General features: G+C 41.3%; 1 protein-coding gene across 2 annotated transcripts in view; it reads left to right on the top strand.

Moving 5' to 3' along the window:
- The first annotated feature begins 609 nt into the window (after window positions 1–609).
- Window positions 610–17,233, top strand: part of MINDY3 (MINDY lysine 48 deubiquitinase 3) — a 65,250-nt gene continuing 48,626 nt past the window's right edge. Inside the window, exons 1-2 of one of the 2 annotated variants that reach the window (XM_074157078.1) lie at window positions 767–795; window positions 15,939–16,047. Coding sequence is in view for 1 of the 2 variants with exons in the window: in XM_074157077.1 (XP_074013178.1) it covers window positions 699–795 (97 nt within the window). In the remaining variant the exon portion in view is untranslated. Of the gene's footprint in view, window positions 796–15,938; window positions 16,048–17,233 lie in introns of both variants that reach the window. The other variant, XM_074157077.1, reaches the window with a different exon arrangement.

Genomic DNA, 17,233 nt, shown 5'->3' with positions numbered 1-17,233 from the left:
CAACCTCAGCTCAGCTCAACCTCAACTCAAGCTCAAGCTCAGCTCAACCTCAGCTCAGCTCAAGCTCAGCTCAAGCTCAAGCTCAGCTCAACCTCAAGCTCAGCTCAACCTCAAGCTCAGCTCAACCTCAGCTCAAACTCAACTCCGTTCAACTCAAACTCAACTCAGCTCAGACTCAACCTCAACTCAGCTCAGACTCAACCTCAACTTAAACTCAGCATAAACTCAGCTCAAACTCACCATAAACTCAACTCAAACTCAAGCTCAAACTCAACCTCAACCTGAACTCCGCTCAGCTCAAACTCAACTCAACTCAACTCAGACTCAACTCAACTCAAGCTCAAACTCAACTCAACCTCAGCTCAACCCGGCTTAACTCGCCTCAACCTCAACTCAAGCTCAAACTCAGCTCGGCTCAACACAAACCCAGCCCAGCCCAGCCCAGCCCGCCCCGCCCCGCCCCGCCCCGCCCCGCCCCGCCCCGCCCCGCCCAACTTCCGGCGCCCGCGGAAGCAGCGGGGCCTGCCGGGCAGGCGGAAAAGAGGCCGCCGCGCATGCGCAGCTCCGCCAGGAGGCCGGCGAGACCCCGCCCGGCGCCGCCCGGCCCCTCCCCTGCGTAGGGGCAGCGGCTGCCGCGGCCGCCTCCGCCGCTGGGAGACGCCTCGCCCGCCCGGCCCCAGGGCTGCCGCCGCCCCGTCATGTCCGAGGCGGGCCAGGAGCTTGTCCGCCTGGTGTGGGGCGAGAAGGCCGGGCCCCGCGGGCTGGCCGACACCATCTTCTGCCGCTGGGCGCAAGGTACTTGGCGTGCGCCGTGCCCCGCTGTCCACACGGCCCTGCCCCTGCCTCTGCCCGGCGTCCTTCCCCGGGGGTGGGGGCGGCCTTCCCCGGCCCGCCTCGCCCTGCCCTCCTGGGCCCACCTGCCCGCGCACACCCGCAGCCGCCCCCGGCGGCGCCTGTCTGCTGCTGTCCCTCTGTCCGTGCGGGGAGGGGGGCAGGGCCCTTCCGCGCCGTTGCGGGCGGCGACGGCGACAGTTGCTGGCGATCGTGTGCCCCTGTCACCGGCAGCCCGGCGTGTGGCCCGCGGGGAAAATGATGCAGCAGTTTCACTTGCTAAATAATATCTTTTTTTCAGCCCGGTTGTCTCCTGCCACAAATCTTCAAAGGAACTTAAAGGGGTAGGGAAGGAAATGTATTTCCACAGCGTCGTACGTCATTCTTTTCCAGAGCTCATGGGAACACAAACATAAGTTGCCGGGGGTTTTTTTTGCAAAGAAGGTGGGAGTCACAAATAGACTTCTCAAAAGTGGGGACAGGCTTGGGGCAGAGACCCACAGATTTTTTTCTAAACTATTTCTTTGGTGATTGAAGCAGGTGCATACCATCTGTAGGATGTGGCAAGAGGTAAAAGCAGCAATAACCACGGACCCTGGAGTATTTGTAAGATGTTTTTTGCCATATTTAAATTATGCAACCTACACATAGTTTCTTTTTGGTGGAGACTTTCAGGTATTCTTTCAAAACTGCAATTGCAAGCTGTAGCACAGAGACTTGCCGATAGAAATGATAGGAAGAAATCAGTCTGTGTACCTGTCCTGGCTGAAAGAAGGCAATAATAGCCTTCTCTGTAGTTTACTATGGGCTTTGAAGAGTTCTAGTAATGGTTAGGAAGATCATGATAAAAACATCTTTAATTCCTGGAGAAGATTCACAAATGATAGTGGAATTTATAGATTTTAAAAAAAAAAACGAACCACGAAAAACTTTCATGCTTTCAGGTCCCACGGTAAAGTTGACTGAAACAAAAGGATGTTCTTAGTATTCTCTGTTCCTTGTTCTTCTTTTTGTTTGGGTTTTTTTTTTGTTGTTGTTGTTGTTTTTTGTTTTTTTTTTTTTTAACAGGAGCTTTGTCATCTGTATAGTTTCAGTAGATGGATGTGTGGTGTTGATTTGGGAGCTGCACAGCTTCTTCCCTGTCACAGGACACAGTGCATTATCAGACTCTCGTATCTTTTTCCCTAGGTTAATCTGTGTTCGGTTTTTCCCTAGGTTAATCTGTGTTGAGGTAATTCAGTGAGAAATATTTGGGGAAAAAAAAGCCAAATTCCTTCCAAGTTCTAGAATTTATGCAGGCCTAGTAAAGCCAGTATTTTTCCTAGTGAATTGATTATTTTTGTGGAAATATCATTACTTTGAAATATATCTTTAGTTTTGGTAGAGCGTTGCTGTTTCAGTACAAGGTTTTTGCAAATCAGAAAAAGCTTTGGTGCTAAAAAGCTTAATTATTTCTTGGTAATGTTAGATTGGTAATGTAATTGGTAATGTTAGATTACTGAAATGGACATTTTCAAGATTGTGTATGAAACTGCAGTTTAAGAATTTATTGAAATGTATGTTCTAATGCCCCACACTTGTGATCCTGTGAAAGATTAATAGAAAAGCCCTCTCATGTTCTTGGTGGCTCCTGGAAAGGAGCTATTGTTTCCTATCTGTCTTTAGGGAAGGTCCTGTAATTGTACTGCCCTAGGGTATCTGTTCCCTTCTCTATATCCTCCTTAATATCATCAACACGTAACAATAACTTAGTGTGTTGTTTGTAAGTCTTCTGCTGGGAGTCAAAAAAGCCCATTCCAGTCCCTTATGTTGGGTAGCACCACAATACATTTACCTAGCTTTCAGTTTCTATTTTGTTTAAAAAGTTCTGCACCATTTACCTGCTGCAAAGGAGTCTTGTCGACACTGACTCATCAAGATTAAAAAACAAAACCAACTGAACATAATAATCAAACTTTATTATTTCCAAATACTTCAAAGTTTAAAAGCTAGGCCCTTGTTTCACATCATATGTGCAGAGAATATCAAAGAAGTATAAATGATGCTTGCTTTAACAAGTGGTTTGGTGTTGGGTTCTTTTTGTGGCTTGGCGTGGTTTTTTTATAGTGTCCGCACCGGTATTTATTTCAGATACTGTCTGAATGTTGTCTGATCCTTTCTCAAACACTTTGGAAGTTGAGAACTGTAATTTACATGTAGAAAGAAAAGTAGAGAGTAGGGAGAGTGTTGAGGAACATCAGCCTTGTACCAGTCAGTTTCTCAGTAAAGATAGCAATGTTCCGGGAATCCTCATCGTGCGTGAAACTTGTTAGCTGTCATATTTGTTTGGTCAAAACTGAAGACAGACTGATCTGCGGGCAGTTAACAGAGCTGACCTCGCTAACGTGGATATGCTGTTTGAAGTTAGTGACAGTAATTCCCTCAGTTTGCTGCATTGGCAGCTTTAAATATATTGTTTTGATTCCTGACTCAACAAAGGCCTCACTGCAAAGCTGTCACAGTTTGGTTGGAGTTTTTTGTGGTGTGGTTGTTTGTGGGGTTTTTTATAGAATTTTTTTTTCTTTATGATTGCAGCAGAATTTGCAGTTTGAACTTTGCGTATCCCGTTTACCAGGATCTCCAAAGTGGACCCAGAGGAATATAGCGCAGAGGCTCAGTCCGCGTTTCAGTGTTTCCTGGCATAGATAGGATGACTTGGGAAGGAGTTAAGAGGAGGGCTGAACCCTAAAAAAACATTCCAATGTTAGGAGTGATTTTCTTCATTGATCCAAGAGACAAACGCCACTCTTAACTCAGCCCTAAGGCACGTGGCATCAGGTCTACACAGCTGTGAACGTCTGGCAGGTTTGAGGGCAGCATCCTTTCAGAATTACTTAAGCTGTTTTCTCACTGGTCTTTGGAAAGAAAGACATGGGACAATCTTTCTAAATGACTGTTGAGCTTCAAAAGAATAGCGTGAAGGTGTTAATACTACAGTTTGTATGTATGTATGCATACATAACGTTCAGTGTTAAAAGGTCTCCTTCATCTGTATCTTCTTCCAGCTTGAGAGCTGAGCCAGTAGATTGACAACTTTCCTCCCCCCCCCCCATTCTTTCCAGGTTTCCTTTTTTTACATGCCTGGAACTCTGTTTCTGGTCTAATACATTTAAACATCACCAGATTGGCTTTTAGGAGCCTATAGTATTTTTTTTAAGTCATCGGAACTATAATGTTGTTAGACCACAATCAAGTCAGGTTACTAGGAAATAGAATTTTAACCAGACGAGCGGATACATTTTGAGCAAAAGGAATACACTTGCCACTCTTCAAAGGCTTAAGTAGAAGTAGCAATTTGAAGTAGCATATTACTCATTGCAAACAGTTTATCAGGAAGAAGAAAAAAAAGCATTTTTCATTTAATATTCACAGTTAGGGTATAGACAAGTGTGGATTGTGCAAACAGCTGGAGGACATTACACCTATTGGCCCACCTCTGCCTACTTGTTGCTGCTCATCTGCTCTAAGTGTTGCCTCTTAAATCTTTTGGTGGAACTGCTTTTGAAGCTTCTGCTTTACCAATGCCAGTCACGTTTGGCAAGGTAAACCTTGGTGAGTGGTCTTCGAGTCATGGTCTGTGGACTGCTTTTAAGGCATCTGTAAAAATTAAGAAGTTAGAAGCCAAGCCTGCGGCCAGGAATTTGCACATCGTGTGGAAAAATTAATTGGGGCCTTCAAAGAAAAAAGCACTGATGACTACTGACTTAGAGCTTCTAAGTAGAAGATGCTGCTTCAGTTTAAGTAGATGTTGCTAATTCTGCCAGGAGGAAGTGGTCTTTCTTGCTAGCACAAGCCATACTACTACTAAATGTGAGACAACAGTAGGTTTTGGAAAACAGCAGGGATGTGCTGCTGAGAAGAGCTACCTAATACTCTGCTCTAGGGAAGAATCTCTCTTCTCAATTTTATGCTGGTGGATTCTTTTTTTCCTCCCTTGAAGTGGCATATTGGTTTCAGAACAGTGATACTGACTTTACAGCCAAAATAACTACATCTTGCTATTTCATACAGACCGTCAAATCTCTTTCTATTGTATATGAGATTTAAATGTTTAATTCATGGACTTCTGTAATGCAGAGTTGTCTTAAAATAATGAATTCATTCTGAAGAATGCAAGATCTCTTGTGAAGCTTGCTGAATGAAAAGTTAGGCTTTAAGGCAGAAATACAGTTTTTGGAGGCGCTGTGTCATTATGTGTAAGTAACAGCCCTTTCCGCACTGTTAAACTGGAAGGAGGATAGAAAATACCATTCACTGTGAAAAAAATGAGGTGTGAATGTGCACATTAAGTTGTTCAAAGATTGCATTTTCTGGCCAATGGGCATGGTGGCTAATGTGGTTGGAATACACATAGAGCAGTAAGACTTTGAAATGCCCTGCAACATAATTATCTAAGTAATTAGTGAACCCTAAACCTCTTAGCTGCTGTCTGCACCCAAAAAGGAGTATCTGAAAAGATGCTGTCCTTACTTTAAGAAAGGGTATGCTATTATTGAGTCCATTCTTTACTCTTGGGAAGGCTGACAGACTTAAAGAAAATGAAAGGTCTTGAGGAGTGCTTCATAGAAGGCTCTTACCAGGGTGCAGATTCTGAAGTCTCAGTCAAAATTCAGATGTTTCACAGAGCTGTTTTGTTTTACAAAGGTGTGAAAAAAAGGCATTTTACCTTGTTTTCTGGCAGCTTGCTGCCCAATTTATTGGTAGCCTACCAGGTAATTTGGGTGCTTTCCTCAAACCATTCCAGGACTTCCCAGCTCTTTTTTCCACAATCCATTAAGTGGACTTTTGTTGTGGTGGTGGTGTTGTAGTAAACACCCCTTTCTTTTTGTGTGTGGGAAACAGTTGTCTTGTTTGTCTTTTTTTCCATAGAAAATTTCAGGAGTTTCATTTTACAATAAAAATACACTTTGAAAACCCAAAGCCATATGCAAACTGTGTCTATCATTCTACACCCAGCTCTAGAGAAGGGATGAAACTGAATTAAAGAGTAAGGCTAGGTATGGCTTGAAGGTTTGCTTACCCAAGTATGAGTTAGCAAATATAGCTTGGCTGACCACAAACAGGGGCTTACCCCCTTGCAGAGCTACGATAAGTAACAAGACAGGAAGGCATGTATGTGGGCAGCAGTTGTGAGGCCAGCACAATGTTATCTTATCTCTGACAAATGGGGGGCTCCAAGAGGGAGGTAGCATATGGTAATGAATTACTGGAAACTAGTGAATATGTTAAGTAGCCCTTGCATGAATATGTATGTGTGGTGTGCATATATGTTGTTAAACTGACTCTGTCTGGCACGCACATTTGGAGGAGCGATCCCCTGTGTGTCCAGCGCTGTAATAAAGGATACCTGCTTAATAGTCATCCCGACTATTGAGTCCTGATTTTGTCTTTCACGGCATCAATTCTGGCACCCCAGATGGGACCCTCTCTGCTCGGCTGCAGGACCCGCTGAGAACAGGACTCCCCAGGGTACCCCTGGGATTTTCCCGGAGGGACTCCTCACCTCATACGGATCACTGCAGGGGCAGACAAGGACCATCTAACGAATAAGGTATTCTTTTTAAAAAAAAAAAAAAAAAAAAAAGAAAAAAGAAAAAAATTGTTTGGAATCGGTCATTTGGGGTTCCCATAAGTCGTAGGAGACGTCCTACGCAGGGCGCCGTATGCCAGGCTACTAGTGTCTGAGGGCATACTGTGTACGTGAGTGCAGGCACATGTTGTGCTGCATACTCTTGCAATACGTACACTTGGTTTGTGTACGCAGGTATGAGCACGTGTTGTGCTTCATACTCTTGTAATTCATACACTTGGTTTTGGTACCTCGGGTACGGTCGTGAGTAAAGCTACGTACTTTTGCATTAACATGCCTTGTGGCAGTAGTAACTTATTGGTATTGAAATCGGAACTGTTTAAAGGAATTGTGTATTGAAAGCTGATTTGGATTTGATAAAAGGTGTGTGAATGAATTGAGCTAGCTCTTGTATGTATGATTTGAGTGACTGAGACGCAGCAGAGCTGCGAAGCGAGTGTGGAGTTCTGATCCATGGTTCTGTTATCCCGCAAGGGGTGCGGTCAGAGATGAATGAAGCGAGTATATTTGGTTGATCAGATGAATATGACCGGTCATATAAATGGATAATTGTCCCCTCCTCCCAGATAATGGGTGTAAGTCAACAATAAGTGTTAAATGTTAAAATTGTTCTAAGATATTTTATGTTCATTGGTTTGGGTCTAATCCACTGATTTTGAGTGCCCTAATTGCCAGTTGTGGATGCAGTGGGAGGAACGTTGGGGAGATAGATTTTATCCTCTAACTGTACTGTGTGGTAGGGCAATTGGGGAGTTAAATTAATAAAGATGGGAGGACAGCAAAGTGGTGGAATTGTGAAAAGGAGCCCCATAGGATGTATTTTAAAACATTGGAAAAATATAGGGGGACCATCAGGTGGGAACGTGAATAAGAAAACTTTGATAAAATATTGTAATCAATGGTGGCCCTTATATAAACTAGATGATGGAGAAAAGCAGCCCTTTAATGGGACTCTAAACTATAATACTATGTTGCAGTTGATGTTATTCTTAGGAAGAGAAGGAAAATGGGATGAGGTTATGTATGCGGATATGTTTTTCACTTTGCGAAACCATCCTGAATGGCAAAAGGACTGTGGATTTAATATACCACCGCAAGACCCTCTAGTTTTATCCCTAGAGAAAGAACAGAAAGATAAAAGAAAGGGGCAGCAGAAAATGAAGAGGTGCTGCTCGGCATGTAGTATTGGACAAAGGTGTTTGAAAGTAACAGAATCCAGAAAGAGGTGTTAATGTTGAGAATGTATTGGAAGGAATCAATGTGCATATTGCCGGAAAAAAGGACACTGGAAAAATGAATGCCCTGAGCTTAAAAGTACCCCACCTGCCCTGATAGCTGAAACAGGGACCGATTGATGGGGACCTGGGGCATGTACCCTAGCGGATCCACTGGTTAAGATAAAGCTGGGGAACAAGAGAAAGAAGTTGAATTTTTAATAGATACAAGTGCCTCTTTCTCTGTTTTAAATCAAGAATTAATACCTGTAAGCAAGGATTTTGTAAATGTGATAGGAGCCACTGGCCAGCAGAGAAAGGCGTTCTTTTCGGAACCCCTCAGATTTATATTGGGGAAACAGATCGGAATACATCAATTTTTATACTTGCCATATTCCCCCAGATTACTGTTAGGGCGAGACTTATTAGAGCAATTAGGGGCAGTGATAGTTTTTAATCAAGGAGTCATGGAATTAAAAGTAAAAGAAGATCAGTTGATTGAAATTTTGAGCCTAGCCCTAATGCACTCTGAAAAGCTCACTGTATCATCACCCGAACTCGAAGAAATCATTAATTAAGTATATTCAGGCGTTTGGGCTACAGGGATTCCAGGAAGGGCGAAAAACGCCACCCCTATAGTAATAGAACTTAAGGAGGAAGCGAGCCCAATACGTCAAAAACAATACCCCTTGAGATTAGAAGATCACAGGGGAATAGAAGGCCCAATTAATAACTTTTTACAACATGGACTACTAGTGGAATGTGCATCAGAATATAACACCCCCGTACTGCCGTTGAAGAAACCAAATGGTACTTATCGGGTAGTACAGGACCTAAGAGGAATAAACAAAATTGTTAAAGATTTGCACCTGGTAGTTGCCAATCCCTATACCTTACTTAACAAATTGAAAAACAGTCAGGTATGGTTTACAGTACTAGACCTAAAAGATGCATTCTTTTGTCTGCCTTTGGCTAAAGAAAGTCAAAAGTTGTTTGCTTTTGAATGGGAAAGCCCTACCACTGGTAGGAAAACCCAGCTTACTTGGACAGTGTTACCCCAAGGTTTCAAAAACAGTCCAACAATTTTTGGAAATCCGTTAGCACGAGAGCTTGAGGCATGGAAGCCTCCTTCCAAAAACGGAACCCTTTTACAATACATGGATGGCCTATTAATAGCAACTGAAACAAAACTTGAGTGTATCCAATGGACTGTGAGCTTGTTAAAACTTTCTTGGACTAAATGGATATCGAGTCTCTCAACAGAAAGTTCAAATGGTACAACAGCAAGTGTACCTGGGATATGAATTATCTGGAGGACAATGGGAGTTGGGAACCGGACGAAAAGAAGCCATCTGTAAAACCCCACTTCCTCAGACAGTAAAAGAACTCAGAACCTTCTTGGGAATGACAGGTTGGTGTCGATTATGGATTTATAACTACGGAATAATAGTAAAACCTTTATACGAACTTTTGAAAAATAATCCCACTCAATTGATATGGTCCAAAGAAGCTCAGAACGCATTTGAAATACTTAAAAAGGAACTCATGAGAGCCCCGGCCTTGGGCTTGCCTGATGTAAGCAAACCTTTCTGGCTCTTTTCTCATGAGAAACAAGGAATAGCTCTAGGAGTTTCAGCTCAATGGCTGGGACCATACAAAAGAGCCGTAGCTTACTTCTCTAAACAATTAGATGAAGTAAGTAAAGGATGGCCAGGATGTTTACAAGCAGTAGCGGCCGTAATACTAAATATTGAGGAAGCCCAGAAATTTACTTTGGGCCAGAAGATGACAGTGTTGGTTTCACATGCAGTATCCGCTGTATTAGAACAAAAAGGGAATCACTGGCTTTCCCCATCCTGGTTTTTGAAATACCAGGCCATCCTCATTGAATCGGATGACGTTAAAATGGAAGTGACTAACGTTGTGAACCCAGCTTCTTTCCTTAGTGGAGCAACAACTGAATCACTGACACATGACTGTTTGGAAACAATAGGGACTGTGTACTCCAGCAGACCAGATCTGAAAGAAGAACCCCTGGAGGATGCACAGGACTCCTGGTTTACGGATGGAAGTAGCTTTGTCTGACAAGGTATCCGTAAGGCTGGATATGCAGTGACCACAATTGAATCCCAACCATTGTCTGCCGGGATGTCAGCTCAAAAGGCCGAGATTATTGCCTTGACTAAGGCTTTGGAATTGGCAAAAGGGAAAAGGATAAATATATGGACAGACTCTAAATATGCCTTTGGAGTTGTTCATGCCCATGGAGCAGTCTGGAAGGAACGAGTATTGCTTACCACGCAAGGAGAACAAATCAAACACGCAGAAGAGATACTTCGCCTATGGGAGGCAGTACAGTTACCAGCTGGAGTGGCCATCATGCATTGTCGAGGACATCTGAGGGGTAACACTGACCAAGAAAGAGGTAACAGATTGGCTAATTATGAGGCTAAACAGGCAGCAGAAAGAATACAGAAAGAACAAATTCTAGCCTTAATTCCAGACAATAGAGATAAAGACCTGGATGACCAGGAGGGCATTAAATATTCTAGATTAGATGAGGAGTTCATACAAGAATTAGGAGGCCAAGTTCCTTCCAAGGGATGGGCTCATTTAAGTGGCGGTAGAATTATCATACCTGCCAAACTAGTGTGGGGACTTGTTAAAGAATATGGTAAGACACACTGGGGAGCAGGTTCGTTATATAAATTTTTGAGCCAGAAATGGATAGGGAAGAATTTATATACCACTGTTCAACAAGTGACTCAACAGTGTGAAATATGTTTGAGAAACAACCCCAACACAGGTAATCGAGTACAGTTAGGAACTATTGGGAAAGGAAACATACCAGGAGACCATTGGCAAATCGATTTTTCCGAACTCCCAAGAAAAGGGGGGTACAAGTACTTATTAGTGCTTATAGATACCTTTTCTGGATGGCCAGAGGCTTTTCCCTGTAGAACAAACCAGGCGAGAGAAGTGACTAAAGTGTTATTGAATGAGGTAATACCTTGATTCGGGGTACCTACAGTCATTTCATCGGATAGAGGTACTCACTTCTGTGCACAAGTAGTGCAACAAGTTAGCAAACTATTGGGAATTGATTGGCAGTTACACACCCCATATAGGCCACAGGCCAGTGGGCAAGTAGAAAAAATAAAACAGCAGATAGCCAAAACATGTCAAGAAGCGAATTTGTATTGGTATCAAGCTTTACCCATAGCTCTGCTTAGACTACGTGTAAAGCCAAGAGCTAAAGAGAACCTAAGCCCTTTTGAAATATTATATGGGAGATCATACCAGACAAAATATAAAGGAGAAGATTTAAACCAGTTGGGTAATTCCTATTTACAAAAACATGTTATTTCTTTGGGAAAAAAATTAGAGAAAATCAATAAGAATGTCCTAGGAAGCAGAGTTAAGGGATTGGACCACCCTATTCATCCCTTTAGTCCTGGAAATTGGGTTTATATCAAGAATTTTTCAGGCAGTCCACTGGAAGAGAAGTGGAATGGACCATTCCAAGTGCTACTGACCACCTTCACTGCAATCAAAGTGAAGGAACAGCCGGCCTGGATTCACTACTCTGGAGTGAAAAAAGCTCCAGACAAGCAGTAGACTTCTGAACCTTTAGGACCTTTAAAACTAAGATTACAAAAATGGCTCTGAGGTGTAAGGAAGATCCCCCACTTGAGCAGAAATGGGCTTCCGAATGTACTGGACCAGCAAAACTGCGATTCCAGAAATCATTATTGTGATCATCTACATCACAGCTGGACAGACGGAGAACTACACCACCCATCAAGATCTAGATGATATCCCTGACCCTGAAGACTGGACGAGGAATGGATACTTGGGCAATGCAGGTCTGAATATCACATATAAAAAGACTAAGGTATACACAGTTTTAAAAATTGATGGCCAGATTAGAAGAGATTGGGGAGATTCACGACAAATACCATCCTTTGAAATGAGAAAATAGCTTGGTTGATATAGCATGTAAATTTGATATGACACAAGTGTACCTAACCACTGTAATGATGGTTGGCATTTATGCATACAATGTAGAAGAGCCACAACAATGCATATTCTCGGCAGTATGTACACTTCACGAAGAATTCTGTCGAGCAGAGGTTCAGCCTAAAGCTAGTTCAATGATTAGGTGCATAGGAGTTATACATGATGGAAGGAAAATGATAAGATCATACCGACAAGCGGCTTGGATTTCAATCCCAAAGCGTATGACCACCACGCATGGTATGGATAAAGCTCAAATGACTAAATCGATTGCTCTCTCTCCCCAACCCATCCCCTTTCCAAAAGTGAAACGTTCAAATACTATTCTCAATTATAATGTACCAGTAATATATAAGAAATATGTAATACATGGGGAAAATGTAGCATGCAAAAAGGAGATAAAAACTTCACCCAACCATTTACCTTTAGGAGTATGGTTACTTGCAATGCATCTGAAAAGATTACTATAAATATAAAATATGATAGCACTCAAAAAGGGAAACTTACCATATGGGAAGTACCAACAGCTACTTTGAAGGTTACATGTCAGCAACCTCAATGTAGCCTTACTATAGTAAATAAAGGGGAAGCAGTTTATAAATTAAATGCGCTGTGGAGCCTAGAAAGCCTTTCAGGAACATTCCCCTTTTTGCTCAGAGTGCCTTGGAGAAATATAATTACTCCAAGTCCAACCACCATCCCTCCGTTTGAACCAGCTAACTGTGCTGTAAAATACCACAACCTCTCATTCACAGGCCCTTGTGTAGTGAGATAATCCAATGAGCAGAAATTATTTCTGGACCCCACATATTTTTTGAAGAAGGTACAGGTAAGAGTACAAGCCAATATATCTCAGATAAAATCAGAATGCTTACCTTTTATTTCGCAAAGCCTTAAAGGATGGAAGGCATGGTTACATTCCAGAGCTCATCACTCAAGGAAATGGAGAGATTTAACAGGATGGTTTGGATCTGGACTAGGAGTTTTAAACTCAATTGATCAGGAAGTAATGATTAATAAACTGAGCACAGTCACCTCTGATTTAGGAAGGCTAGAAGTACCATTAAGGTCATCTCTAATTACTCTGGCTGAAACTCAGCAATTAACTGTTGATTTTATTTCCCTGCTATCTAACCATACTACTGAGGATTTCCAAGCACTAGCAACTTTTGTATAAGGACTACAAGGAAATGTCTCTATTGCCATTCAATGTATACAAACACAACTCTGGATACAATCTGTGGTTTCTGATATAATCAGAGAAGGGATGTCAGGAAACCTACCACAAGAGATTACGGAAATTATTGCTAAGAATGATACTACCACCCCATTTGAATTAAAACATCAGGCTTGGTTGCAATTAGTTAATTTCACTTATGATGACACAAAAGAACAAATTGAAGCCTATGTGCTCACAATTCAAAAGGCAAAGGTGTGGGATATTTTCCATATTTTAACACTAGGGGCAATCCATCAAGCTGTAGTGGTCAGACCAATAAACCATAATGTTTGGGCAAAATATAGTGATGATATAAGGAAATGGCAGACCATTAGTACTGAAGCCTGCATTCCAAAGGAACAACTAGGATATGTTTGTGAGAATGCAGTAATTGAAAATGAAGATTTGTGCTTAGACACAGAGGACAGTACATGCACGTTTGAGATGCTTCCCTCGGAACATGCTCAATCACAGGTGTATTATGTAGGAAAAGGATGTGTCTGCATAAGGACTAGTTGTGTTAATGTTAGCATTGATACTTGTGAAGAAGAAACAAATGGAACTAACTTTTGTGTTTGTAATTTTACCAAGATACAAGGTTGTGATTTTAACTATTCTACTCCTATAACCACTTCTCAGTTGATCTCTGACAGTTTCATGCTATACAATGATGTACCTAAACTACAGATTGGAATGGACATTAATGTCCTTAAGAAAATGCTTTCCCACCCAGACATTAAAATACTGCTAAAGAAAGTGAAAGAAGCTTCTAAACGAATGTTATGGCAAGTCCAGCACGATACTCTGGAAATAAAGAATATCATCACAGCCATCGAGAAAACTGGTGAACACCATTGGTGGGACATTTTTCTAAATACCTCACTTAAATCTCCAACCGCTGCAGAGTTTTTCAACTTCCTAGTGCATCCTGTACTGGTGTTGATTTTTGTAGCCCTACTGCTGACTATTCTCAACCTTTGGCTGTGTACAGACTGTTGCTCAACAAGTACATGTATTATGGACTGTAAACAAAATTATGCAAAAGAATTTGCAATAACATAGAGAAAAGGGGGGATTGAATTAAAGAATAAGGCTAGGTATGGCTTGAAGGTTTGCTTACCCAAGTATGAGTTAGCAAATATAGCTTGGCTGACCACAAACAGGGGCTTACCCCCTTGCAGAGCTACGATAAAGGCATGTATGTATGTGGGCAGCAGTTGTGAGGCCAAGCACAATGTTATCTCTGACAAATGGGGGGCTCCAAGAGGGAGGTAGCATATGGTAATGAATTACTGGAAACTAGTGAATATGTTAAGTAGCCCTTGCATGAATATGTATGTGTGGTGTGCATATATGTTGTTAAACTGACTCTGTCTGGCACGCACATTTGGAGGAGCGATCCCCTGTGTGTCCAGCGCTGCAATAAAGGATACCTGCTTAATAGTCATCCCGAGTACTGAGTCCTGATTTCGTCTTTCACGGCATCAAAACATTAAGGCATGTTGTAAACCTTGTACTTGAGTAATAATGGATTATTCTAGTGTTTCTGTCAGGCAGTTCTTGTATCCCAAAAACGAAATACTGTTCCAGGGGGAGAGGCTGGCTTGGCAGAGAACAGGACAAAAAATGAATAGCACAGCATCTTTGTAGCTAGATTGGATCAGAGATACAGCACGTTTGGTTGGTTGGGGTTTTTTTGGTGGTTTTTTTTTTTTTTTTTATGTGGTTAATGTTGCACACTCTTTCGCTACTCCCCTTGTCTCTCATTCAGCTAGAACCGGTTCTTGCACAGAGTGAAAACACTGAAGGTATACAGCATCCTTTGTAAAATGACAGTGGTACTAATGTCTAGAGTGTCTTGGATGTAAAAAAAAAAAGTATTTTTTAGAAATAGGCAAATAAAAAAAAGATGCAGGAAAGTGATGGGGTGGCCATAGGAGAAGAATGAATCGTTTTTGTAGTACTTTGGACCATAATGTGGAGTATTAGAGGAAAGACAAGAGTAGGTAACTAAGTCATACATTCATTTTGGCAAAATATATGTAGAAGAGCTAAGAATTAGGTGGAAGGAAAAAAAACTGGGTCAAGGTAAATGCTAAGTTTTGGGGAAATGAGAAGAATAAAACTTCCTTTTGTGTGATTGATAGTGGGCAAATGATATAAAGACAGATTTGGGAATATCATAGTAACCATAACTGAAAATATTAAGCAATACACTGATTAACAACAAGAATCTAGATCAACTCCTCCACCTGACAGAGAGGTTAAAGCAGTAGAGCAGTAGTGATATTGAAAAAATGGGGTCAATGGAGCATTTGTAGCGTTATTAATGACATGGAAGATGAATGATAATTGTACTTTTTAATGTTTCTCATAGGTAAAGAATGATAATTATACTAATGGACAAAAGGCAGTCAGATTTAAAAAAAAAAATAAAATATTATTTTGGTTGCATTACATCCATTTTGCTCCTTAAATTTTATCTTGGGTGAAAAGAGCTGTATGATAGATATGACTGGTTAAGAGTGAGAGTAAGTAGAAATTAGTCTGGATCAGAGATGCTGATCTTAGTTGGTAGCTTAGAGGGTGGCCAGGTCAGTTCTACAAATCATAAGGAAGAGTGTGGGGTTTATGGGTGTTTACAGGGATTGCCCAAGATAGGATTATTGTGGAGGGCAAGAAAAGTACATGCAATTGCAGGCTGAGGTGGACTTGAACCCAGCTGGACTTCAGACTGCTGTTCTCTGAAATTTAACCTGAACGGACTTCAGATTTTGTAGAAGTTCTAAAAGAGAGCAAGACCAAAATCCCTGAAGCCTATTTTTTTGTTTAACGGATTTTAGAACCTTGATGCTTATTAAGCATTAAGCAGCATTTAGGTAAAAAGAAATTGTTTCATTAGGTATTATATATGGGATTTTTTCCTATGCTTGTATTCTGTCAAATTCTGTGTAATACCAATTTTGCATTGTCTATCTCAAATTTGTATTCACTTTGGTGGATCATACTTGATTTTCTTTATTTTTAGGAAGTACTTTTGAAAAGCAGGGCAGGGTTAAGCTGAGACAGTTCACGCTTTCTATAAGGAGCCTGAAGAACGTGAAACAAATTCAAGATTTCTTAAGTGTCATTTAATGGTACCACATCTAAGTATGTTGTTTTTCTGCAGTGGCTAAATCATTAAAACAACTAAAAAAACCTATTGTTGCAGTGTACTTAGACGGCATACAGTAATGCTTCAAAGTAGAGGAAGACTTACCTTTTAATATGGCTAAGCCTGCACAAACTAATTCGGAAAGTTTGAAGGACTGGTGATATTTCTTATTACGGCATGTTAACAGGGGAGTGAAACAACACTAAGTGCAAACGTTGGTTGAAGTATGGATTAATGGAGCTTTGTTGCTGCTTTAGGGGATGCTGGATCTAAGTATGTAGGCATGATGTGTGTCTGGCTTTTTTGATATAAAATACATCTTTGTAGCACACATTTGCACATTCAGTTAAAAAAACAACCCTGGAGCCTTGCTGTCAAATACAGGGGAAACCCCATTCTTTTTTTTTTAAGAACTGTGGCTACATTGATCCATCTTAAAAAAAAAAAAAAAAAAAATTCACATTGTTGTTGAACTACTCTCATTTCTGTGATGAAATATGGCCTTGAAAACATGCAATAGCCCTCTCTTGTGCTGCTTGGGATGATGGACCTGTCCTGCAGTAGTGTGGAAGGCTGCGCTGGGGGGGGATGCATTTCCCCAGCTCAAATTCACATACAGGGGTTAGGGATGCTTCTGATATGGCTGAATGTAATGTTATGGAATTGGGAAAGGGAGAAACAGTGGGAAAGAAACATTAAATATTGTTTCCACTGAGACTGACACTGCTGAGAAAATATGCATGTGTACCCCCTTTCCCCGACTTGCTTGCGCTTGCTCATTAGTTGCTGGTCACAGTTGCATGGTTTCTAGATTACGTTGAACTAGAGTCACTTCAGCATAATCTTATCAGCACTTAAAAGAATAATGCAAAATATCATTCACTGCGAGTAAGTTGCAAAGTTTCAGCTTCATCAAGGTAATTCTCCATGTATATGCATTTATCCATGAGAAATGCAAGCTATGAATCAGCGTATCTTGAAGACAAGTTTAAGGGCAAGGTGGTAACAAAAAATTTTGCAGTGATTGCTCCACTGTTTACTCTATTATGTGACTGTAAGATAATTCTGAATACAAATACATTAGAGGGGGAAAATAGGCAGTCTTGCATCTTAGTAAAAGTAGTGTATCTTCTGTACAAGAATACCATTAAGAGGCTTGCTTCAGTGGT

This window comes from Numenius arquata, chromosome 12 (assembly GCF_964106895.1).
Source record: "Numenius arquata chromosome 12, bNumArq3.hap1.1, whole genome shotgun sequence".
NCBI lineage: Eukaryota > Metazoa > Chordata > Aves > Charadriiformes > Scolopacidae > Numenius > Numenius arquata.
Note: the sequence above shows the minus strand (reverse complement) of the source record. Positions and strands in the feature narration are given on the sequence as shown.